The 27,613-nt window shown below is 37.2% G+C and overlaps 1 protein-coding gene across 1 annotated transcript; it reads left to right on the forward strand.

Annotated features, from left to right (window-relative positions):
• Positions 1-10,638: 10,638 nt before the first annotated feature.
• Positions 10,639-13,488, forward strand: LOC131634249 (single-stranded DNA-binding protein WHY1, chloroplastic-like). Its single transcript, XM_058904897.1, has 7 exons — positions 10,639-10,925; positions 11,214-11,314; positions 11,962-12,054; positions 12,405-12,499; positions 12,659-12,732; positions 12,873-12,961; positions 13,105-13,488. Exons 1-7 carry the CDS (start codon positions 10,700-10,702, stop codon positions 13,234-13,236), a joined length of 810 nt encoding a protein of 269 aa, XP_058760880.1. The 5' UTR covers positions 10,639-10,699; the 3' UTR covers positions 13,237-13,488.
• The last annotated feature ends 14,125 nt before the right edge of the window (positions 13,489-27,613 follow it).

A 27,613-nucleotide genomic window follows, 5' to 3' on the forward strand; every position in this document is an offset into this window, starting at 1 on the left:
TGTCACTACAAAAGGCTAACTCCTGTGTTGATGAGGCTTTGAAAGCCCTTCAACAAAGAAGGAGTCCTATGTTGAAGATCAAAAGGCTTGTAGTGACTAAGTGGTTGAGCTGTTGAAGAGAGTTGATGAGTCACTCTAAAAAACTCTGACTAATGTGTACTGGGTTTTCGATCTGGCGAATGATCAAGTGAAAAGGATTCTCCCATGCATCTCTCTTCTTCCCCTCTTAGAGCTATATTCATTCAAGGTTATCTGGGACTGGGTTGTAGTGGATAACTGTGGTGCAGAGTCTCATCATGAAGAGACTTGATTTTATTTTACTTTGTCTTTTTTATATATATTTGTAATGTCAACAATAGTGTTATATTTCATGTCAATGCCCCTAAGTTTGTCTTGGTTCGGGTGGACGTCCTCGGAACTCCACCGTCTACGCTCTTATAGTGGCTAATTCCTAAGAGGGGGTGCACCAGTTACGCTTTAAGTGTGTTCACTAAGTTAAGAATCTACCTCGAAAAATGGTTTATGTCATCCTACGAAGGGTTATACTAACCTTTGCATTTGCAATGTTTCTCATAGTGACTTATTTATTAAAATTCCACAGGATCTTACAAAATACTTATCTTACCAACATAAATGTAAAGGAAGTGATTTTGCTCCTCTTTGATTCTCTCTTTGATTGAAAGCATAACTTAGGATTAATTATGTGTAAGGATATATCAATTGCCTTCAATTTGCAAGGATACATGTCTTGGTAGGCTATGGGCTTGGTTATCCTCTTCAAATTCCCGACGATTGCACTCGTCTTTTACGATGTCTATTTTGTGTAACTTTTCTTGATGGGTGTTCTAGGGCGACCAATATTTTGGTGGCTAGCTAACTTGGCCATGGCTGTAAAGGCTAGGTTGTCTCTAAGTGAATGCTCATGACTGTCTCTTATGAACGAACAACTAAGTTGTTTATCCCTTTTGTGTACTTACCTTTGAGCCGAAGTTGGTCTCTAACAGTTCTTTGAAGTTCAATTGATGGTGTATTCAAAAGGGAGGTCAAAATTTACCTTTACGGATCCGAATGGACTAGCCTTGATCTGGATTACTTAAAAATTGCCATTGAAGAAATGACTACGTTTTTTTAGGGCGGTTTATTCAATACACTTTGCCACATTCTGGTTTGCATGGGTTAGGCCTAGTTTGTCTTTCCTGCTATGATCTCTCCAAGTGAAATAACGAAGCTGGATCATTTAGTTTTGCCAATAAGGACCTACTAAGGACGTCTTTGATGGCGCTTCTACAAACAAAAATTATCAGAAACTTGAGGTTAGCTTTATCTCATTCGCTCATTTTCCATCAATGGTGTTAACTCTGTCATTTCTCAAAGGCAAGTTACCAACAAGTTGTCGGCCAATGGAACTCTGCCATTGTATGTACTCAGATCTGATTAACAGAGATTTGATTGTCTAGATCGTGTCAGAGCGGTAGTTGTCATGTGAATTACGCCTTCTACAAGGAATCTTGTAGGCATTCCACAAGCGAAGGTGAATGATATAACTAAAGTAAATTTCACGCTCGATGTTCCATTTATTTACTTGTGACCTAGACATCCTAGTGCCACTCGATCCTCGTTTGGCGGTTTGGTACCAGTCATTGTTGGGAAAAGGTTTTATCGCAACTAATCTCACTGGTGACTGATAATTGAGGTGGAATGGGATCAGAAAATCTAATATAGTTCTTCGATGTGACGTGGGAGGTGAATGACTTCTTATCTCGGGGGCACCGACATAGATCCGACTTTGGAACGAGGATGATCTATTCGTGGAATTTCGCGGGAATCAAGAGTCAATTCCCACAAACGACACCATTGTTTAATTATGGAACCAAAGTTGATGTTGATAAATTATGGAGGACCCTGAATAGATTATGTTGATCTGAGATGACAAGGGGTGGACATGCAAGGTTAACACTTCATTGGCAAGTCAGTTCAGAGTCCAAGATGAGTACGATAAAAAACGAAGATTAACAAAGTGTACCTTATATTTTACGTACGTTAACTTTATACGTTGGATTATTTTGATTAAAGATACACTTGGTTAGACATTTGCTTTGGCCCATAACAAATATAAAAGAGATTATTTAAAAAATCAATTACAAATATTTTAACATTAATATAATTAAATAGGCTATACTTAGAAAAACATAGTTTTTGTACTTGTAAAACGTTTTTAAAAAAAAAACTCTGAGGGTGTTAAAAGCAGGCCTTCTCATAATGATATTATCTGAGGAATGAGAATTCGCTATCAAGTATCTTACTTCTAAGACCTTGGAGCCTCCCCCAATCTGAACATCATCAACATTGGGACATATCCTCGTACATGCTCCCTTGAAAATCCTACTAGTGAGCCTCTAAAAGGCTGCAGTAGCTTGAGATCCACCTTCAAACCTTCTAATCCATTCTTAGTAGAGGACACCGGTCGATGTGACGGGTTTAACTAGGACTCTATTGACATTCTAACTTCGAATTTGTAAGCTAATCACCAAGGGATAATTTTCATGAGGTATGACTCTTTTTGTATCTCTATTGGAAAACTAACTTCTAGCGAGGCAACTATTATTTCTGTGGCATGCATAACTTGGAAGACGTGTTCTCTTTCTTGACAATCATATTTAGAGCTTGTGTTTCTTTGTCGTGGTAATGTTTTTCTTCACGACTCTGAATCCTTCTAGGTTGAGGTATTCTCTTGTGGTTCCCCTTATTTGCAGTGCTATTCTTTTCGAACTTTGGGATCTACCTCACATACATCTTGTGGCGTCCCTCTTAGATTAACTTCTCAATATCCCGCTTCAAATGGTGTCAATCATTTGCGTGTGCCAATCAGATGGCGTCCCTATCATATTTCCTTTGAGGGAAAGAGATTTGGGAATGACCTTTGTGTGATAGCCGTCTTGGAAGATTTGTTAGCTCCTCGTGTTTAGTGGGGTAAAATTCTCTAATGGCCTCCTAATGGAATCGAATACATATTTTTCTCAAATGAGTATCACATTCTGGTTCCTTCACTAGTCGAATATTTCAAAATTTCTGCCACCTCAATCTCTTGTATACCGTGTTGTCTTTTTGGCATTGCTCTCTTCCCCTTTGATATAACATTGCGCTCTCTCCATGATTTCTTCCATTGAGGTTGTCGACTTCTAGACTAAGGACTTATTGAAATGGATGGCCTTAAGGCCATTTTGAAAATCTCAGACAGATCCAAACAGAATATAAAATATGGTCCATTCAGACTCGAAACAGAGATCAAATTTTATAAACAAATGGACTTTTATAGTAGTTACAATATTGCGAATTTTATAAACAAATAAACTTCCCGTGTGAGTAGAACGATGCGACGGTGAAATTCCAAAATTCCATGGGGTAATGCGGGAAAACTACCCTCAAAACTCCATTTCGTCGACGGGACCGTCCGCGGCATGCCTCGGGCCTTCCCGTGTGACTAGCACGGTACCACAGCAAAATCCTACCAAATCTTAAATTTTGATCAAGAACGATCGATTCGTCGATGAAAAATTCCTCGATTTGATTTGATTTTGAGGGGAGGCTGTGGTATTTCTCGTTGGGACACCCATGGGCGTGCCCCCGTCGCTGCTGCCCATGCCCAGGTCACGCCTGGCAAAGTCCCATTCAAGGTCCGAGTCTGCCCAGCCAGCGTCCTCCCCCTATATATGTTTGATTTGCACACCCAACGTTTGCATCAGAATGGTCCCTTTTTCCCTGCAGACATAAAATCCCCCTTCCACACAGTTTCTTGGCATTTCGATAAGGCCGGCCTCCATTTAATTTGAATTTTCCGCCATAGGAATGTCGTGTTCACCGTTCAGGGCCAAGGCACGGAGCCAGCAAACACAAACATCCGGGATACCACTCACACGCCCCCGCTTCGGCCAGATCCAACACCGCGGAACGTACCACCCCCCGCAATGCCAAGGCATGCAGGCAAATGGAAGCATCCAACGGCGCCGGTTCCGCCGCACTAGGCATGAAAAAACCAACGAGGCCACAAGCCCACGCGCGCGTCCTCTTCCTCGTCTAATGGGTTGTGCGGGGAAACTTCCCCCAAAACTCCATTCCATCGATGGGACCGTCCGCGGCATGCCTCGGACCTTCCCGTGTGACTAGAACGATGCGACGACGGCATGCCCCAGACCTTCCCGTGTGACTAGAACGATGCGACGATGGAATTCCAAAATTCCATGCGGTAATGCGGGAAAACTGCCCCCAAAATTCCATTCCGTCGACGGGACCGTCCGCGGCATGCCCAGGGCCTTCCCGTGTGACTAGCACGGTACCACAGCAAAATCCTACCAAATCTTAAATTTTGATCAAGAACGATCGATTCGTCGATGAAAAATTCCTCGATTTGATTTGATTTTCAGGGGAGGCTGTGGTATTTCTCGTTGGGACACCCATGGGCGTGCCCCCGTTGCTGCTGCCCATGCCCAGGTCACGCCTGGAAAAGTCCTAGTCAAGGTCCCAGTCTGCCCAGCCAAGGTCCTCCCCCTATATATGTTTGATTTGCACACCCAACGTTTGCATCAGAATAGTCCCTTTTTCCCTGCAGACATAAAATCCCCCTTCCACACAATTTCTTGGCATTTCGATAAGGCCGACCTCCATTTAATTTGAATTTTCCGCCATAAGAATGCCGTGTTCACCGTTCGGGGCCAAGGCACGGAGCCAGCAAACACAAACATCCGTGATACCACTCACACGCCCCCGCTTCAGCCAGATCCAACACCGCGGAACGTACCACCCCCCGCAATGCCAAGGCATGCAGGCAAATGGAAGCATCCAACGGCGCCGGTTCCGCCGCACTAGGCATGAAAAAACCAACGAGGCCACAAGCCCACGTCTTCGTCTAAGTCCAAGTCCAAATCATAGACTTCGCGCGCGTGTTGTTTTGGCCCAAGCATAAGAGAAGTAGGTAATGTCAAGAAAAAATAGGTAATTGAAGTTGATTGAAGCTGATGTGGAAGTAAATAAGAAGTTGCAAGCCAACTATATAAAGACGACTTGTAGATTTTTTTCTATGATTGGAGTTGAAGCAGTAGAATCATAGAATTTGATTCAACGTATGTGTCTCTTAAAAGGGGAAATTCTTAATTATGCTCTATGATTCATGTGCAACATAATTTATTTTATTTGCATGGTTTTGTTTATTTCATGGTTTGTTGGTGAGCACCTCTACAAGAAAAATGTTTGCAACGAGTAGAACAGGTAGCCAGCAACAGTAGGCTTGATCTTCGGTGATGGATGAGAAAAAAGAGGGTTGTACATGTAAGGAACTCTGATGCCAAAGTAAGAGAGAGAACTACAAGGTACAATAGAAAGTATGAAATTTTGGGCAAAGTTTGGATTACCTTGCCCTCTAGAGGTAGAGGGCTATTTATAGTGTTCTCTTTGAGGTAGATTGGGTCACGCTATATTTGTGGGCTTGGGCATGATTCCAAGAGGCCCAAAATATAGGAGAGACTTGATTAGGTCTTGACTAGTCGTGCAGGAAGTACTAGTCGTTACCGGGGACGGAGTCTCAGCGTGTTCGGATAATCCTTAGTTGTGGGAGGTCTCGATACTAACCGAGCCTGATCGAAGGGGAGACGACTCTGGGGATTGGGCCAATGTTTATTGGGCCGGTTTGTACCAATGAGTGGCTTGGGCCAATTAGAATATTGGGTTAATCCAGAACAAAAACCAAACTCATAAACTTTATGTGTGAGGACTTTGAGATAGTCTGTGAGGAAAATCCATTTGTACTATATTTGGTATGTTTTACTTTATAGTAGATAAACAACATCATTGGAATGGATTAGTTGAAACCAAGCCATATTTCTTTAAATTGTTATAGTAGAGTTTTTGAATTCAAAAGGATGGAGGAAGTGGATTTGTCTAGATTGTTAGTGAACCCATTCAATAAATTGATGAGTAATAGAGCATAAGTCTTCATGGTGTTAATGGTTGCAATGACATAATAGAACATAGAGATGAATGAAAAGCATGTTGTAATAACAATTTTTAGAAGTTCTTTTTTTTTTTCATTCTTGTCTTCTTGGTAAACAAATAAAATTATCATTTCATGAATCTTTTTCCCATACTTTGTTGCCTTTTGATATTGTCCATAGTGATAGTTACACGTCACCTATTCTAACTTTAGATTGACATCATTATTATGCTTTATTCTTTGATGATTTCACGAATTTCATGGACTTTTCCAATTACAAATATATATATATATATATATATATATATATATATATATATATATATATATATATATATATATATATATATATATATATATATCAATTGCATTCCATTTTTCTTTAGTTTCATGCTTATATTAAAACACAATTTGAAAGAGAAATCAAATATTTTCAATATGATAATAAAAAAGAGTATGATAATGCACATTTTCATAATTCTGTTGACTTAATGGAATGACATTTTAGTTTTCTTGCCCCTATGCATTTTCTCAAAACAGAAAAGCAGACACAAAAATTAGCACAATCAATAACATCATTCACACTATTCTACCTCATGCCTCTCTCACCTTATTTTTGGCATCATGCATTACAAATGGTCACTTCCTCAACAAAAAGTTTGACCTGCAATCTCCCACTAAAATTCTCTATTAAAAATACATGTCATATTGTCACCTTAAAGTCTTTGGTTGTATTTGTTACCTTATTCCTTCTACCTCTAGAAATAAATTACACTCTCGCTTAATACCATGTGCATTTTTTTATTTATCCTTCATATCATAAAGGTTATAAATGTCATCATTTGTCGAGTCGAAAAATAATTATTTTTAGGCATGACACCTTTGATAAAAATATGTTTCCATTTTCTGCCTTAAATTTTATTTCAACCTTTAATTATGAATTTTTGGATAGTGGTTGGCAGATTTTGACGAGTCGAAGAAGAGCAAGGTAAAACCTACAGATAATAGTTCATTGGAAGCAGAAGGTACTGGCAACATAGTATTTCAAATGAGTAATAGAGGGAAATCTATGATAAAAGATGTGCTCCGATGTACCTGGAATAAAGTGCAACCTACTAAGTGTTGGACAACTAGTCGAGAAATGTTTTTCAGTTGTCATGAAAGATGGAGCTTTAAAATTGTTCATCACCCAGAACAATTTGGTATTGAAATCTCCTCAGTCGAAGAACATGATGTTTAAGACCATGATCATTCGACTGAAGTACAATGTCTAAAAAATGTTGTCGACCATAAGGATAGTTGGTTGTGGCAATTGAGGTTTGGACATTTGAAATTTTCGACCACTCAATCAACTGACTATTCAAGATATGGTTACTGGTATTCCAAGTCTTGAGATACCTGAAAAATTATGTGAAGGTTGTTTATTTAGAAAGCAATCCAGAAATTCTTTCTCTTCGACTATTCCAATGAGTCCATCATGCATACTCGAAGTGGTACACTCAGATGTATGTGGTCCATTCGAAGACCATACGATTGGTGGAAACAAATATTTTGTTTCATTTGTAGATGAGTTTAGTCGAAATATGTGGATGTATATGATCAAGAGAAAGGACGAAGTATTTGGAATCTTTAAGAGATTCAAGGTACTGGTCGAAAACCAGAGTGAGAAGAAGATCAAAGTTTTGCGAAAAGATATACGTGGTGAATACACATCTAAGATGTTTGAGGAATTCTGTGCAGAACACGGTGTTGATCATGAGGTAATTGCTCCTTATATGCCTCAACATAATGGAATTGCAGAAAGAAGGAACAAAACCATATTGGATATGGCGAGATGCATGCTGAAGCAGAAGATTCTGCCAAAATCCTTATGTGGTGAAGCTGTTTTGACTGCAGTTTATATACTGAACAGGTGCCTACCAAGATATTGAAGAACAAGGTTCTTGAAGAAGTGTGGAATGGTAAACGACCATCAGTAAGTCATTTGAAGGTGTTTGGCTTTATGTGTTACAAGCATGTTTCTGATGCAAGAAGAAGGAAGCTTGATGACAAGAGCGAACCTATGGTTTTGGTAGGATATCACAAGATTGATGCATACAGGCTATTCAGTCCAATTAATGAGAAGATTGTGTGAAGTCGATATATTGTGATTGATGAAAATTCTTCCTGGAATTGTAATTCGGGTGATGTAATTAACAAACCATTGATGAGTTATGGTTTGGACGAAGAAATTGATGAAGTCGAAGTCAGAGTTGAACAGTTACTGACATTCCCGACAATGTCGAAGTCAAAGAGGGTATGCCTAGCATAGGCCAAAGACCTCAAAAAACTCTAATTCATCCAGCAAGACTTCGAGACTATAAAGTGGCTGGTGATGATGAAGTCGTACCAGATGGAGAATTACTTCATTTTGCTTTACTTGCAGGTGGTGAACCAATAAACTATAGCGAGGCTTTAAAGATTAAACAATGGAAGTATGCTATGGTCAAAGAGTTACAGGCAATCGAAAGAAACAACACATGGGAATTAGTCGAATTTCCAGCACATACAAAATCTATCAAAGTAAAGTGGGTGTTCAAGTTGAAACAAAATACTGATGGTCTCAAGCAGGCACCTAGGGCATGGAACAAGAAGATCGACTCATACTTAGTTGAATTGTGATTCGTAAAATGCAAATCTAAGTATGGTGTCTATGTTCAGGCTGTTGCACAAGATATAACAATCATCTGCTTATATGTCGAAAAGATACTCAAGAGATTCAGAATGGATGATTTGACTCCAGCATCTTCACTTATCGAACCAAATTTGAAGTTCGAGAAGCATGGAGAGGAAGACAAAGTCAATGTAACTTTGTTTAAACAAATAGTTTGATCTTTGAGTAATATGTGCGACAGTCGACCTAATATAGGTTTCACAGTCGAATTAGTGAGGAGATACATTAGTGAATCAAGGGTGTCACACATGAAGGCTGCAGGACGAATCCTAAGATACTTAAAAGGGTCAATAAACTGTGGAATCATATTTCAACGATACTCTGAGAGCAAAGAAGATACTATTACTTGCTACTCATATGCTGATTGGTGTGGAGATAAGGAAGATCGAAGAAGCATAATTGGATATTTATTTCAAGTATTTGGTGCCCCAATTTCATGGTGTTCGAAGAAATAACCAGTGGTGGCATTATCATTGTGTGAAGCTAAGTATATAGCAAGATCCTATGCTGCATGTCAGGCAATTTGGATCATATCAATACTTAAAGAATTGGAGGTCAAACTGAAGAAACCTCTTGTGTTGTAAATAAACAACAAGTCGGCTATAAACGTTGCTAAGAATCTAGTTCTGCATGAAAGAAGTAAGCATATCGAGGCTAGATATCACTTCTTAAAGGAAAAGGTAAATCAAGGTGAACTTGAAGTAAGACATTGCTCAAGTGAAGCACAATTGACCGACATTTTCACCAAAGGATTGAAGATCAACAGATTCCTAAATTTGAGAAAGAAATTAGGAATAGTTTAGATCAACTAAAACCTTAAGGTTTTGGGTGAATAAGTGGCATGTCTCTCACAAAGGTGCATAGACATACACTATGTATCAATGCTCCTAGTAACTCCCCCAACAAATGGTATCATGAGCCTTTGGTTTGAGAAATGGACCGACTTACTTGTATCGAAATGCCCAAGAAGAGGTTACAGCGGTACAAGTGTAAGTGGAGAAGCATTGGGAACTCACACTTGAGGGGGAGTGTTAGAATAATAATGCAATTGTGAGTAAGTGGAGAAATAGTTTCACATTAGATATGAATGTGGTGACTTGAGAATATATAAGTGAGATAATTCACTCACCTATCACCTTAAAGTTTTAGGTAGACAAATGATATGTCTCTCAGAAAAATATATAATCCTACACTATTTATCAATGTTACATGATGGTTTTACTTTCTATAATTTATAACTTTCCATTTTCCAATTATTTATTTATCAAATTTGTAGTAATTCTAAAACCATTTTCATTTTAGTATTTTCTTATTAATAAAATTAATTTTCTCGCATTAGCAAAACTCTTGAAAGTTTCTCAACCCATCTCATGGTTATCTTACACACCATGCAAAATTCCAATTTTGTCCCCTGTTTCCGTAGATGCACATCCGGAAGCACCCCATATTTTGAAAAAATTTGCTTCCTTCCATAGATGCATCTACAGAAGCGTATACAACATAGTGAAACTTGGGATTTTTTCAATTAATTAGTAAAATCTCAAGTTCCGTATATTGGCAAAACGCATCAAAGCTCTCCGTAAATGTAACTACGGAAGATTTTTCGCAATTAATTGGGAAACCTTTCCGTAGATGTAGCTACGGAAATGCCAAATTAATTAAGTCTGATTACATCTACGTAATCGTTAAAACATTATCTACGGAAGTAATGTATCTACAGAACATTTTGATTTTTCTAATTAATTGGGAAAATCTCACGTTTCACTATGTTTTTAAGGGATTTCGTAGATGTATCTACAGAAGAAATCAATTTTTTTTTAAAAAAAAGATACTTTCCGAGATGCATTTACGGAAGCACGATGACAAATTAGTCAATTTGATGATGTTTAAAAAGAGCATGGGTTTGGGTGAGAAATTCACTCTTTTGGTCAAATACTTCACACTTGTCATATATATCTTGTTTAGTCTTTAGATTTTCAGACACAAACAGAAAAGTGGCGAAGATGTCGCATTTGCATTTACAGCTACACTCACTAGCACCACCACTCTCTTCTTCTTCCTCTTCCACTTCTTCTCGTTTTTCTTTCCTCAAACTTTTCACAAGCAACACTTTCTCTTTCTCTCAAACCAACTCTCTTCCTTTCAAACCCCTATCCATCAAATGCCGCCACTCTGACGTCTTTGAAACCACAACCAACCCTTCCTCCACCCCCAACAATAACCCTTCAGGTACTTCTATTTACCCTTTTGTTTTCATTAACCGTTTAACCCATTTTCTCCAAAACATGTTCCGTTACTCTGAAATATCTAAACCCCATTTTTAAAAATCCTTTTTTTTAACGTTTTTTCTTTTAAAAATCATTTTTTTAACGGTTTTTCTGGAAGGAAATGACAATAAAAATAATAACAATTATGGATAGTGAAATGGGTTGTGAGTGAAACTAGAAATTTGTAAAGGGTTGTTTGTGTAATGCACTAACTTGCTTTCATGTTTCATGTGTATGTGTGGATTTTCAGTTGGAGCTATACCACCTAGGGTTTATGTTGGTCATTCCATTTACAAAGGGAAGGCTGCTCTCACTATCACTCCTAGACCGCCCGAGTTCTTGCCTTTGGATGTAAGTATCACAGTGTTCGATTAACAGCCATCAGCCATCGTACTGCAATATGCAGTTTAGTACAAATTGTTGTCAAATTGAAGTTATAGCATTGTAACACATTATGTGTTAGTCTTGCATCAAACATTATATAGTCTAATATATAGTCTGAACATGTGTTTATAAGTAAGAGTAATCCTATCCCTACAAGTCGGTTTTGTAAGGATGAGTTAGGCTCATCGCAATTCTTAAGATGGTCAAAGGCTTGTTCAAGATTCGTTGGCTTGTTTAGGATTCGTTGGGCCGCTTGTTATTAAGTTTCTGCTATCCGGCCACCCACAATTTATTTTCATGCGCCAGATGTTCAGACTTGAGCGTGAGGTGATGTGTTAAGAGTCTTACATTAGATAATATATGACTGGAACATGTGTTTATTAGTGGGAACATTTCTTACCCTAGAAGCCGGTTTTAAGGGATGAGTTAGGCCCAATCATTTTTTTAAGATTATGAATAAACCATTATTTTTGTGATCCGCCTTTGACAACATTGACTTATGATTATTTGTTTTAGTTTTGATTGTGCTGGTTATTGTTGGACTGTGCTGTATTCTTTGTGGAGTTAGGGGTTTTGAATGTATTTAATGTGGAAGGTTTTGGTGAATTTTGTAGTCAGGGGCATATAAGATATCTAGGGATGGTTATGTGCTGCTTCAGTTTGCTCCCTCGGTTGGTCCGCGCCAGTATGATTGGAATAGAAAACAGGTCAGTTTGTTTGTCTTTAATTGTTATTGCTAGTTCAGAAGTTCTTATGTACTGTAAAAGGATTATACTTTTTTTGAAAACAAAAAACATGGACTTGTGACACAATATAGCCATTTATGGCATTTGATTAGAATTATAATACTATGTGATGAATTTTGGGTTGAATTTGAACTGTTTGAGAGTGTTATTCTTGGAGTATGCAAGTGTTCTTTTCTGACAAAATCTGAGAGAGTTTGGTATGGTTTTAATCTCTCTGATTTGAAGGTTTTTTGTATGGTTATCTGTTGGAATTCTGAGGTTGGTTTTCTAGGTTAAAATGCAAGGTCATCATCTAGTTTACTTGAATGCAGGTTTTCTCACTATCAGTGGATGAAATGGGAAGTGTGATTAGCCTTAGTGCAAGGGACTCTTGTGAATTTTTTCACGATCCTTACAAGGGAAAAAGGTAGTTTCTATGCTTACTTCCTAAAGATCTGTGTGTTATAATAACTCGTGTCCTGCAGTCAGATGTCCCTGCACAACTATCAACTGAGCTGGATTAACGGGACTGGCCGTTATGATTCTATATTCATTTAATTCATTTTCAAAATTGTCTTTAATGCAGTGACGAAGGCAAAGTCAGTAAGGTTTTGAAGGTTGAGCCTTTTCCGGATGGTTCTGGATTCTTCTTTAACCTAAGTAATCTTCTTTCCCTCATGAGCCTTAGTTGCAATAACTGAACTTATCTATTCTAATGTCAATGTCTCCGATATAAATGAAGAGTTAAGTTCATTAATATTTGCTCGAATACTTATTTTATTACGACATTTTTTTTGAAGGTGTTCAAAACAAGCTTGCGAACGTGGAAGAAAACATCACTCTCCCAGTAACAAAAGCAGAGTTATCTGTTTTGAGTGCAATTTTCAAGGTAGTACATCTCCTTCCGACTTCTAATTGCAAAATTTGTATTGCTGTGACGCGATTCTCGGGTAGTTCACTGGAAAGATTGTTGACAAAACTAACTAATATTTAGAGCTCCTTTTGATCATGTTTTTGGTTTATTGTGTGTAGTTCATCATGCCGTACCTTCTTGGTTGGCATACCTTTGCAGACTCAATAACTCCGGAATATTCTGTGGCGGCGGCAAGTGTGGCAACCAATGCCAACCCGAAATATGGAGGAGACTATGAATGGAACAGATAGGGTTTACTATTTTGCTTGTATTGCACAACCCTCACAACTTTTGAAATGTCTTAAATGGCTTTACCTGTTAGATTAGTTGTTGTAGAAATTTTGGTTCTTGAGATTAGTGTGTGTGAACAATGACATTTTGTCTTAGGGCCAGTCTAACACTATAGATTAATCTCAACTATTGAAAATTTTAATTGTTATGTGTGCTGCATCTGCACAATAAACTGGAAAATTGGAGTAGTATGAGACGGGAGCGGTTTCGAACTTCAAAGAGAGTAGTTAAAAAAAATAAATGTTAATAGATTTAATTGGGTATTGGATTAAAATTTTAAATGATTTTTGTTAAAATAAATTATTGATTTTAATAGATTTTGTGGGATTATATTGCCTTTGTTGAGGAAGTTCTCCGCAGACAAATATTTAAGTTGGTGGAGTAAGGAAGAGTTAATTGCATGGTTTTAGGTGATTCTATTGTTCCAAATCGCACTCCTCTCTTTGCTTATGATCTCTAAATTTTTTACAAAGTCGTTGGAAAAAAAATCAACTAGCATCCATAATCTTATTCAAGAGTATGGAAAAACTCAGGACAACACATTAATAATCTCGAGTGCAAGATAATAGGAGGTGGAGTGAACCATAAAAAGTTTAACAACTTGACTACATTGTTTGGATTTACCATAGGCCAAATCCCTTTTGACTACCTCAAAATATCTATTTTTAAAGGAAAACCTAGAGTCAAACACCTTCAAGCTATCTACTTAAAAAAATGTATCTTTGTTCTATGATGGGTTGTGCTTAGTTAGTTAGGACTCTCGTCTATAAAATGTTGCTTTATAGTCTCGAAGTCTACGAATGGTCAATTACCCTTTTAAATAGATTAAATAGCTGCATTAGAAATTTTGTGTGGATAGACCATATTGACCCAAGAAAACTAGTGTTTAACCATGGATTTGGTGAACTTCGCTAGTCTCTTATTAAAGGTTACTTACAAGATCGACTAGAGAATCTCAGAACAGTGTTTTCTGGGTTTCAACGGTTTTTGGTGAAAAGTCATTCGATTCTATGCCAGCGACGACATGATGTCGACATGTTCAGGAGTTAATGGATATGTCTTCACTAATGTCCTTGGTGAAAATAAAACCAACAACAATAGAGGGAGGCATTCGACACACCTGATCGTGAAAATGGAAGTTTTGCAAGAAAGTGATTTTATGAAAATCAAACCAACAAAAGTAAAGAAACAGAACGACAAGAACTTAAAGTAAATGACATAACATTTAAAGTTTGCAAAAAAGTAGGTGGTTCAAATATACATAGCCATTACTTGACTCATTTTTCTCTTTAGCTTGGGTATTCTGAGTGTGTAGCGTGTAGGCGTTTCTAAATTATGAACCCCTAAAACTATGTACAAAATGCTTTATTTATAATGCATAAAACTAACTGCTCCATGGAAGTTGTCGATCCCACGTTCCCTTATGTAACCTTCAACCCACAACTCCACGTTCTTTATCTGGTCTTTCCCTCCAAAAACTTTCCTTTAACCGTTTCTTTCAAATTTATGGGCTTTTACTTCACGTTTTGGGCCTTTTTGTTTCCCAAGCCCAATAAGCCTTTTCAGCTATTTAATTTCTAGTCGATCGATTGAGGTTCGAATTTATAACTTTGCTTGCGACAACCATTCTTTTCAGATTCCGTCTTTTGGCTTGATTTTTCATGAAGTTGAGAATCTTAGCCAACAAATTGCCCCCAAAATGTCCTTTTCGACTGGAAGAGAAACGGACATTTTCAAACTTTTCGTTAGTGCGTACTGACGTCACCCTCATCATGATTTTTTACTCAAACGTCATGTCAGTGCACGTTCAACCACTTCCCTATTTTCTGCAACTCCCCATGATTGACGTGGCACCCATTTTCTACCAACTTCATCAAACGTTTCCTGTTCGTCTGACACGTGTTCGTCCATGACCCACACTATCTTCCAAACGTTTTAAATTCTTAACAGTACAAATACCCACCTTGTTTCCTTAGTTTTCTCTTTACGCTCGCTCAAGATTTCCAACCTGTAACACCCATTTTAATTTATTTAATTGTCGAGTATATTTTGATTTGATTGAAATCCGTTTAGGGTACTTGCATGATAGAACCTTAGTTAAGGGCATTGGAGAATATTTTATGGTGTGTTATTAGTAGTGAAATTGATAATATAGAATAAGGTTATTATTATTATTATTATTATTATTATTATTATTATTATTATTATTATTATTATTATTATTATTATTATTATTATGATTACTAATATTATTATATTATTAGTAGTATTAGAAATATTGTTATTATTAGTATTATTTTTTAATAATTAAAATTAGATTTTTAAGGAGTAATGGGCTTAGTGGAGAATTATAAGGAGAAGAATAGGGTAAGTGGAATTGGTAGATATAAAAAGAGGAGAGTTTCACGTAATAACAATTAGGGTGATCAAGGACTAAAGGTGAACGACTGCTAGGGATATTCGGGGAGAGAACCAATTCGCAGGAATTTCCGAACAATTTCAAGGTAAGGGGGGATAATCTATTTCAATATGGGTGTATTATCATGAGAGGGTAGTGAGGGTACCCTTCCCTTGTATAGATTTTCTTATATCAATTTCTGTTATGTGAATCTGTCTGTGATTATAAGAATGAAATTGTGTTTGAATTAGTTGTTTAATTGACGCTGTGAATGAAAAATTATAGTTGGTAGTGATCGATTGATGTACTGTGTGACGAAATTATTGTTAGTAATTAATCGTAGAAGGCATCCAAGAGATATAGAAAAATTGCAGGAACCGAAAACAGAAACCGAACGGCACCCCCTGGGTAAGGGGAGTGTGCTGAACGGCACAAGCATCATGGGGGGGGGGGGGGACATGCTGATCGGCGTGTGAAGTGGGGTGCCGAATGGCACCAGTGACTAGATAGAGGGTGTGCCGAACAACACCCCTTGTGTGATGAAGGTCACAATTTTCCAATTAGCTTGTTTTGTCTTTTAGTGTGATGAACATCACACTTTGTGGTGATGAACGTCATGTTGTTTAATTAAGTACTAGGTTATGTTTTGAAACAAAAATAATGTGATACAACTTTATTATATATATACATTTCATTATATATTAATAAATAATAGTAAGTTAATATTATTAGTATAATAATTTAAGAGTTTTGGAATTAGAGATAAATAATTAGATTAATGTGTTAATTTTAATTATTTCTATTTTGGTAGAGTTGTTAAAGGTGTAATGTAATTGTCAATAGTGTTGAATAAATTAGCAGTAACAATATGTGTTGGCTTAATAATAGTTCAAAATAGAAAATTTGAGCAATGGAGCAGAAGATTAATTAACCAGAATAGTCATAATGGTCCAAATAATTACGTGGTTTATTTGTAATTTATTTGGGTTGATTCGGTGAATTGTATGTATGTGTGCTTATTTGTCTTAACAGGTGTGGTAATACCAGTGGGTATTGCGGTAAGTCTGAGACTTACACTTCATCAGGAGGATCGTATTGGTGTGAACATGTCGTGTACATGGGAATCATATGCATATTGTTATCATGCATTCATGGTGTTTGGTGAAAATAGGTCATTTCTCAAGAGGAGTGTATGTGACCAGTGGTGTAGTTATATCATTGCCTAGGAGAGGTGTGTGTGATTTATCTGGTTCGATTGAATGAACCTTGGTGATTGGTACCACATGCATTGTGTCATTATTGAGTCACATTGCATCTTAATTAATTGTTTGGACTGGTGTGGCTGTGTGATTACTACTCTCAACATGATTATTTCACCGTTAATTTATTGAATGTAGTTCTCACCCCTTTGTTGTTGTTGTTGTGTCTGTGCATGGAGTGTGTGTTGCCTGATCGAGTCCTAGGAGTCGCTCTGATATGTAACACGGGATTTTGGGGCGTTTATTTATCCGTTATTTCTTTTATCAATTAGTTGCGTATCATTCGTTAATTTGGAGATTTGTTGAACCATGAATTAATGTGGATATTTTTGGTGTTTAAGTATATCGCCAGGTTATGATAAAACAATTAATTTTCCACTGTTTTGTTTTATTAATACAAAAAGTTGTTTTGGTTTGTTTTTAATGTGACATTCCACTTTATGTGAAAAACTCTGATTATTTTCTTATTATTGCGTAATTTTATTTAAATGGGAATAGTGGGGTGTTACAATTGGTATCAGAGCAGGTCGGTCCGTCCGGCTAGGTTGTTGAGTCCGTAGAGTCGTGTTGTGTGTATGCAATATCTGTGTGAAAACACTATCGATACCCCTTTTGCCTTACTTCTAACTTTGTAGGGGATGAGTCTGAAATAAGTGGGGGAGAAACTTTTGCTTCTCTGAGATGGTGGGTGTGGAGTTGCCGTTGGTACGCGGTGGAACTCTATTGTAGTCGGTAAAGACGGTTTGTACACCATCATGGTTTTCGGATGTCTATTAACAAATTGGGGAACTGATCACCCTCAATCTCTTGCTGATAGCATACAGGATTATGTTGGATGGGATAGACGTGTCTTTCGGCCTAAACTTTGGGATCGGAGGATGGTTGTAGTTGAGCCAAGTGCTTACGGATTGTTCTGATGAATAGAAGCAGATTCTTATCTCGAAGGAATAGTCGTTAAACGGTTGGGATGGGTATGACAAGATGAAGCTCAGATATTTGCGGTGTTTTCAGGACTGCGTATTATTTGTAGAGTTTCGTCGTTGGAATTATATATATGATTGTTGATAAGTAACGAGTGATTCCAGTTATAAGGAGGTAGTAGAAGGGAGCATTGAGTTGTGAAGCGTGGAAAACGACGATGTTGATGGAGGAGAGATTGATAGATTCATAAAGAGTCATTCAGATACTAACGTTGGAGATGAGGAGTGAGTTTTTAGGAATTTGGGAAAGAATTGATCGGAATGAAACTGTGTTCTTATGTGCCCAATAATTCCTAATATGTATAACTAGGTTAAAATAAGAGTTTGGGAAATCAAGGATGATTTTTGGTTGGGTTTTGAGTCAACTAGATGTCAAACCCGTAGCTATGTTATGGATGATTTTTGAAAACTTCGAAAATTCATAACTTGAGTTTCGAGTATCCGTTTTGGGTACCGTTCGAGGCGTTAGAAAGCTAGCGCAGCGGACTTTTTGATAAAAATATGTTCCATAGGAGGAAATTATTATTTTTTGTTTAAATGGATTGGATGCTTTTGAAGGTTTATACGGTGCTTTGGTATGATCGAAAATGCGGATGCCATTGTCGTTGCGTTGTGGGTGCGGTGGTGTGATGTTTTGACTTCATGAGATTTCATGCATGTTATTGTTGAGATATGAGGAGTGAATTAAGATTGATGTAGCGATGCTTGGTAGAGTTGCGTCCGTACACATCAGGGATAATGCGATAGACGTCATGATACTGGTCGCATGTGTTGATTCAGGGGATTGTTGGGAGTTAAGATTATGATTGTAAAGAAAATAAAGATGTTGTGAAAGGATGTGAGAAAACATTTTTTTTATGTTTGTTTCCTTGAGTAGAGAAGTGATGTGATGAGAGTCACTGTGATAGACATGTTGTTTATTTTCATGTACAAAGACATGCACTTGGAGGATTTCGAATTATGAGATTAGATAGGTATGTTGGTATAAGAAGTGTATGTGTGGAGTCGTGAATTTGAATTGTTTTGGATAAGGCCAAAGAATTGGAAGACCAAGATGGAAGTATTCAGTAATCACAGAAATTGAGGTGTTTAGTTGACTCGAGAGAGTTTATCATGTGACGGACAAGATGGTTAGGACCGTTGAAGAACTATGTTTCATGTGAGCAATTATTTTGGAAATATTTGTGTAGTAACTAATGTTTAAATCATATGATATTGCTTACGGCGACGATTATGAATCGTGAGATGAAGTTGATAGAGAAACTTGCAGGATTAAATTTAATTGGTGGTGCAATTTAAGATATTACCAAGAAGGGAATACCGAGGTGGGTTGGTGGATCTATTGAGGAGAAAAAAAATAAAAAGAGAATCAATGGGTGAATTTAAAGTGATTAGAATGATTGGGTCTGACGTATTAAGGATAAAATGATGAATTTATGTTGGTGAAGATAGTGGGATTGGATTTATGAATCGTTTTCGTATTATTAGCGTACTTGAAGAATTAAAAGAATAATGTTTGAGAAAGGACGCCGAAGGCAGATAAATATTCTGTCAGGGGTGATGAAGATGTATTAGAATTTGATGAACTATTGTTTCGACGGCTGAATGTGACGGAGAATGTTAATGGGTAGTATATCGGCAAGGTTATGGAAGTTGTGATATTCTGTAGAGCATTGTGTTCGATTGAAATACAGGATTTATAATTGACGTTTTGGTAAGGAGCACATATTGGGTTAGTACTAAGTCGGATGGAACTATTCTTATGAGACCGGAGATAATTAAGTATGAGGAAGGAAAGTAGTTAAAACCTTTGAAGGATTATGAATTCAGTTTGAATTATCATCCAGGAAAGGCTAATGTTGTAACGGATGCTCTGAGTCGGAAGACAATTCATGTGTCGGCATTGATGGTAAAAGAAATGGAATTGATTTAACAGTTTAGAGATTTGAATATGATTTATGAGACGACACTTGAGAATGTTAGATTGGGTATGTTGAAGGTGAATAATGACTTTTTGGATGTGATTAAGGAGGATCAGAAAGTTGATGTGAAATCATTGGATTTGATGCCTACGGGAGAAGACAACCCTGATAGTGATTTTAAAGTGGATAATATTGGTGTGTTGAGATTCCGGGAAAAAATTTGTGTGCCGAATAATGATGAATTGAAGAAAGCAATTTTGGAAGAAAGTCACCGGAATAGCTTAAGTATTCATCCGGGAGCGACGAAAATGTATCAAGACTTGAAGAAGTTGTTTTGGTGGTTTGGTATGAAGAGAGATATAGCTCAGTTTGTGTATGCTTGTTTGACATGTCAGAAGTCGAAAGTAGAACATCAGGTACATTTTCGAGGACGAAAATAAATTAAGTGGGGGAGAGTTGTAACACCCATTTTAATTTATTTAATCGTCGAGTATATTTTGATTTGATTGAAATCCGTTTAGGGTACTTGCATGATAGAGCCTTAGTTAAGGGCATTGGAGAATATTTTATGGTGTGTTATTAGTAGTGAAATTGATAATAATAGCATAAGGTTGTTGTTGTTGTTATTATTATTATTATTATTATTATTATTATTATTAGTATTATTATTATTACTAATATTATTATATTATTAGTAGTATTAGAAATATTGTTATTATTAGTATTATTTTTTAATAATTAAAATTAGATTTTTAAGGAGTAATGAGCTTAGTGGAGAATTATAAGGAGAAGAATAGGGTAAGTGGAATTGGTAGATATAAAAAGAGGAGAGTTTCACATAATAACAATTAGGGTGATCAAGGACTAAAGGTGAACGGCTGCTAGGGATATTCGGGGAGAGAACCAATTTGCAGGAATTTCCGAATAATTTCAAGGTAAGGGGGGGAGAATCTATTTCAATATAGGTGTATTATCATGAGAGGGTAGTGAGGGTACCCTTCCCTTGTATAGATTTTCTTATATCAATTTCTGTTATGTGAATCTGTCTGTGATTATATGAATGAAATTGTGTTTGAATTAGTTGTTTAATTGACGCTGTGAATGAAAAATTATAGTTGGCAGTGATTGATTGATGTACTGTGTGACGAAATTATTGTTGGTAATTAATCGTAGAAGGCATCGAAAAGATATAGAAAAATTGCAGGAACCGAAAACAAAAACCGAACGGCACACCCTGGGTAAGGGGAGTGTGTCGAACGGCGCAAGCATCATGGGGGGGGGGGGGGGGGGGGGGGACATGCCGATCGGCGTGTGCAGTGGGGTGCCGAATGGCACCAGTGACTAGATAGAGGGTGTGCCGAAAAGCACCCCTTGTGTGATGAAGGTCACAATTTTCCAATTAGCTTGTTTTGTCTTTTAGTGTGATGAACATCACACTTTGTGGTGATGAACGTCATGTTGTTTAATTAAGTACTAGGTTATGTTTTGAAACAAAAATAATGTGATACAACTTTATTATATATACACAATTCATTATATATTAATAAATAATAGTAAGTTAATATTATTAGTATAATAATTTAAGAGTTTTGGAATTAGAGATAAATAATTAGATTAATGTGTAATTTTAATTATTTCTATTTTGGTAGAGTTGTTAAAGGTGTAATGTAATTGTCAATAGTGTTGAATAAATTAGCAGTAACAATATGTGTTGGCTTAATAATAGTTCAAAATAGAAAATTTGAGCAATGGATCAGAAAATTAATTAACCAGAATAGTCATAATGGTCCGAATAATTACGTGGTTTATTTGTAATTTATTTGGGTTGATTCGGTGAATTGTATGTATGTGTGCTTATTTGTCTGAACAGGTGTGGTAATACCAGTGGGTATTGCGGTAAGTCTGAGACTTACACTTGATCAGGAGGATCGTATTGGTGTGAACATGTCGTGTACATGTGAATCATATGCATATTGTTGTCATGCATTCATGGTGTTATTGGTGAAAATAGGTCACTGCTCAGGAGGAGTGTATGTGACTAGTGGTGTAGATATATCATTGCCTAGGAGAGGTGTATGTGATTTATCTGGTTCGATTGAATGAACCTTGGTGATTGGTACCACATCCATTGTGTCATTATTGAGTCACATTGCATCTTAATTAATTGTTTGGACTGGTGTGGCTGTGCGATTACTACTCTCAACATGATTATTTCACCATTAAATTATTGAATGTAGTTCTCACCCCTTTGTTGTTGTTGTGTCTGTGCTTCCTTGGAAGTACAGATAATCCAGGTACTTGAGTGTGCATGGAGTGTGTGTTGCCTGATCGAGTCCTAGGAGTCGCTCTGATATGTAACACGGGATTTTGGGGCGTTTATATATTCGTTATTTCTTTTATCAATTAGTTGTGTATCATTCGTTAATTTGGAGATTTGTTGAACCAAGAATTAATGTGGATATTTGTGGTGTTTAGGTATATCGCCAGGTTAAGATAAAACAATTAATTTTCCGCTGTTTTGTTTTATTAATACAAAAAGTTGTTTTGGTTTGTTTTTACTGTGACATTCCACTTTATGTGAAAAACTCTGATTATTTTCTTATTATTGCGTAATTTTATTTAAATGGGAATAGTGGGGTGTTACACAAGCTCTTTGCGAACTCTGTCTCTTCCATTTCAACAACCTTTTCACTTCTTTTTCAAAACCCTTCAACTCTCTCCATGGCTGCTAACCTCCAAGTTGCTGATATCCTCTGAAATCCTGAAGGCATTTTCCTGGTTTCTAATATGCCTGACTTATTCAAAGGCGAGGGTCCACAACCCTTTGTGTTGGAGCCTCCCTTGGCTCATGATGGTAAGATGAATGTTTTTCGCCAATAAGTCCTGCTTCATTTCCTCCTAAAAGGACAAGCACATTCTCTTTTGGGTCTTGTTCCTGATGAGAAACGAGAAGTAAATAAGATCAAGGAAGTTTTTCCCATTGACCCAAACACAAAACCTCCTATTTCTTTGAGGAATGGTCCATCATACCCTCGACCTCAACCCCTCTTATTGGACTGTACGGATCTTTCATCCTGCCCCTACTATCAGCCAAGATTATCTTGCTTGGTTGTCAAAAATCAAGAAGGTAAAAGGTGATCTCTGGAAACAACAAGGCATTTATGACTTGATCTAGCTTTTCTTTGTCGGCCTTAACTACTACCCTAATTTCCCGGTCTCTTCCCTTTAGTTTTGGGAAGGTTCGACTAACAACTTCCACTTCCCATGTGGGATGATGACCCCACCCTCTTCGACATTGTAGCAATCACTAGGCTGCGTCCTATTGGAGACTCTTTCACATTGACTGCTGCTGATGAAAGTGCCATTTAGTTCGACAAGAAGGTTGCTAGCTTCACCAAGTATACTGAGCGTTTCCACCAGAAACAAGTAGACTCAGTTTCTGATGAGGAGCATATTGCCTTCCTGGCTTTGTGGCTCTTAAAATATGTCTTTTGCTGCCACTCTATGAAGTTTTCCAAGAGGTTCATTGCCTTGGCGCACCAACTCCATCAAGGGAGAAACATCTGCCTCAATGAACTGATTTTGGGTTCACTCTATGAGTCTCTAAATGAAGGTATCGCTTTGATGCCTGCCGACCGCAACAAACCACACAACAACTATCTGCTCGATGGTCCTTTCTGGCTGCTCCAACTGTGACTTAGTTCCACTTTCAGTCATCGCCTGAGTCTCCTACTTACTGATGCCCAGGAAGTCGCTTTCGAACAACGACCCATTAAGGGGCGTCATCTAACTGCCATGATGCCAAAAGACCAAGACCTCTCTCCGGAAGATGCCCTGGGAAAATACTTGATGCTGTTCTTCAGGTGCAACAAGTTCACTCCTGACCTGGCCCCGTTCGCCTTTAGGATTCATGGGCCTGAGTGGCTTACTAGAACTTTCCCACCAGCGGATCCTTCACTCCTTAATGATTCGAAATCTATTTGGCAAGCTTTCTTGACTCCGAAGTTGATCGCTACCAGGTTGCATCCTGACAAAGGTGTGAAGCTATTATGCTATCAACCTAACCTGATGGCTAGGCAATTTGGCTTATGCCAGCCAATACCTTGCTGCTTTTATAGTCCCAACGACACCATGGTGATGTGGACATCAGTTACTCTGAGGAAGAGTGTGCTAGGCTCTTGGCCTATTTTGCTGGCGACGCTCCTATCATGAATCTCTTGCGCTTCGACCCTCTCTTATACACCACCAAATAATTCTATGACTGGTGGAACGTAGTGCACGCTCCAGCATACATGGGTATCATTTTTTCAATAAGCGACTGACAGAGACTTTCGCCGTTATGAAGCAAATATTTCAACAAGGTACGGATTATGGTCATTGTGGTCGCATATCAACAATCACACCGTTCAACTTTAGCCAAAGGCTCGCAACATAAATTAACAACGAGATTATCAACTTCAACAACAAATTCACAACAGCGCAACGACAACAACAACACACAACAAACAACAACTTATAATATGCATCAATGGCATCAACTTAGATCAACACTGGTCATACGACCTACAACTCAAGCATGTCCATAAATCGGGATAATTCATCTTATTCAACATTGGCCATAGGCCTACTATTTCGTCAACGCATCAATAACAAGTTATAATAACAACAGCTCAACAATAACAACATATTCAACTTCACAATACATCATCATCATATAAATATCATCATATAATCATCCTCGTCCTAACAACAATTATTCGTCATAAAGAGCATACATCATATTATTTCAAATATAATCATTTCCAACTATACAACAATATTCACTTCATGCTTATCAACACAATACAACCTATCAACTTTGACTATAGGGTCTACAACAACAACAACAAATTCAACATACTAACAACAAACATAATTACATGTTATCCATAATTCATCAATACATAACACACACAAACATGGTTACATGTTATCAATAATTCATCACATAGCTCGCACAAACATAATTACATGTTATCGACAATTCATCAATACATAATGTATCAAACATGGTTACATATTATCAATAATTCGCCACATAATGCAAACAAACATATTTACATGTTATCAATAATTCATCATAAAACACATAAGATTTATCATATGTTATTCATATAACAACATCATAATTAATTCATATCAAAACATGATTAGAGTCAATTTCGTGAGAATCTAACATAAACCCTAACATTTTCAATTCCACAACTAAACCCATTATTTCACTATCAATGGTTTACCCACAACAAGCACAACAATCTAATGCACATAGATTATCAATTGCACACAACTTATCACATTTATATCATCACATTCCAACAAACCATCAAATACCCAAAATTGCACATAGAAGAACATGGATATCAAGTATAGAATCTACCCACCATAACATACTATCATACAACCCTTTATCATGAAAGAACCCCACCCTTACCTTGGTAAATTTGGACTCTTTCACCATATATCTAAGCTTTTCTCCAAAAAAAATCCATCCTAACATCATTTGGAGACACACCTAAAAACAAGTTTGAAAATTGGCTTATCAGACGAACTTAAAACCCTCAAAATGAAAATTGCTCTGGTGAGAACTTACCTTTACGAGTCAGGAACGCCATGTCCAAATATCAGAGCGATCCAGCGGTTGGATTGAGAGATACGACCGATTTGCCAAGGTGGTTTTCTGCTGAAACTTGCTGCGAAAATTTAGGCTCCCTCTATAATTTTTCTTCGTCCCTCAAGTGCTCTTCCCTTTGAGTTTTTCTCTCTTCTATTTCTTCTTTCTCCCCCAAAATGAGTTGTGATTCTCCAACCCTAATCTCTACTCTTACTATCTCTTATCTTAATGAGCTTAACCCATTATCCATCTATTATGTTATATTCTACCACTTAGGCCCAAATCATTAAAACCTCTCTAATTACTTAATTAAGTCAAATAACACAAACACACACATAATTAAATACTTAAATAATTATTATATCACATAATAACTAAATAAATAAATAATTATTAACAACATCAAATAATATAATTACTAAAATAATAGCGAATAAAATCGGGCTGTTACATATTCGAAGCTGTTCGTCATCAAGAATTTGAAAAATTATGGAAGATGTAGATTCCATTTAGAATCAAAGATTTTGGTTGGAGGTGTCTTTGGAACAGGTTACTGACAAAAGATTTGCTTTTCTTAAGAGGTATTGTGTCAACTCCGGCGGAGATGTCATGTTGTTTTTGTTATTTTTTTGAAGAATCTTTACATCATATGTTGCTTTCTTGTCCGTTTGCGAAACGAGTTTGGGGTGAAATAGGGATTTGGCTTGGAATTCATGTGGACCAAGGCATAATGGTTGGTAACAGTTTCTCATTTTTTGTTTTATTTCTTCAAGAATAAGAAAGTGAGAGTAGGCAAGGAAGGTTTTATTTAGTTGGTGGTTTGCAGGTGCATTTGGGCTACTAGAAATGCGACGATCTTTAAGAGCAAATATTGCAATATGTCTGAATTGGTTTGGAATTGTTCCTACAGAACACTTTTGAATACCTTCCGAAAGCGAATCTGGTGAGGTCACAAAGGAGTTTGAGAAATCTTCCTCCTCGGTGCAGGCCTCAGGGGAAAATGTTAAGTGGATTGAGGGATTTGGGTGGCATGATCGCAGAGTGTGTGCCCCCAAGAAATTGTGTCTTACTTATCCCTCGAGTGGGAGCCCCTATTTATAATACATACCTTGGTCCTTATGAAGGATTACAATTAATGGCCATTATTACATAACTGCTCATTAACCGCTTATAACGTTTTTAACCACCGCGCATAAATTCAGTAACTGTCGTAACATTTGTAACCGACCATTTATTATTGTTCCTAAGTTGGTCATTGCAACTTCCGGGCTATTATCCCAGCTTCAGTAACAACTCGGATGCTTCTACTTAGTACTACTCAGGAAGTTCGATTCGAACACCTAGCCTAGAGAATTATGGAATATGTACAAGCCCCACGCTCTCGAGAGTCGTAGAGTCGAAGAGTTCAGACAAAGAATCCCATAATTCTCTTCTTTCCTTCCCGATTGAAATATTCACGACTTAACGGTGTGTGATAGGGGGTTTTATCTGAAGGAGTGAAAAACACTTAGAAAGGGGGGATTGAATAAGTGTAACTTCAAAAACTTGGAAGATAAAAACAATGAACACAATTATTTTTATCCTGGTTCGTTGTTAACCAAACTACTCCAGTCCACCCCTGATAAGGTGATTTACCTCAACTGAGGATTTAATCCACTAATCCAACTGATTACAATGGTTTTCCACTTAGATACCCTCTAAGTCTTCTAGAGTCTACAGATCACAACTTGATCACTCTAGGAATCCTTTTACAATCAATGTAAAATAAAGTTTACAAGAGTTTAGATTGCTTCTAATAAAGTTGTAATCACAACTGTGAAGTTATATTCTTAACACTCACTAAGATATTACAAAATTTGTGAGGTTGAAGATGAAGTTCTTTAGCTTTTGAATTTGACAGTGTTTCTGTAAGTTTTGCACAAGTGTTGTATTCAGCTTCTGGACAGAACTTCTATATATAGGCGCTTGAGAGGAAATGACTGTTGGGATGCATTTAATGCTTTGCGTGAATAGTACAACACTGCATTTAATGTTTCACACTTTTGTCAACTACCTCGAGCCTTGCTTTGGCTGCTTTTACTGACTTTGCCTTTTGTAGCTTCTAACGTTCCTTTTGTCAGTTAGAGAT

Source organism: Vicia villosa, unplaced genomic scaffold, assembly GCF_029867415.1.
Source record: "Vicia villosa cultivar HV-30 ecotype Madison, WI unplaced genomic scaffold, Vvil1.0 ctg.001263F_1_1, whole genome shotgun sequence".
In the NCBI taxonomy this organism is placed as follows: Eukaryota; Viridiplantae; Streptophyta; class Magnoliopsida; order Fabales; family Fabaceae; genus Vicia; species Vicia villosa.

What these genes read in the sequence shown, in the direction of transcription:
- LOC131634249 (XM_058904897.1), top strand. Translation starts at nt 10,700, where the DNA reads ATGTCGCATTTGCATTTACAGCTACACTCACTAGCACCACCACTCTCT. An exon ending in CCCCAACAATAACCCTTCAG is followed by an intron (nt 10,926 to 11,213) that starts GTACTTCTATTT and finishes GTGGATTTTCAG; the next exon opens with TTGGAGCTATACCACCTAGG. An exon ending in CCGAGTTCTTGCCTTTGGAT is followed by an intron (nt 11,315 to 11,961) that starts GTAAGTATCACA and finishes TGAATTTTGTAG; the next exon opens with TCAGGGGCATATAAGATATC.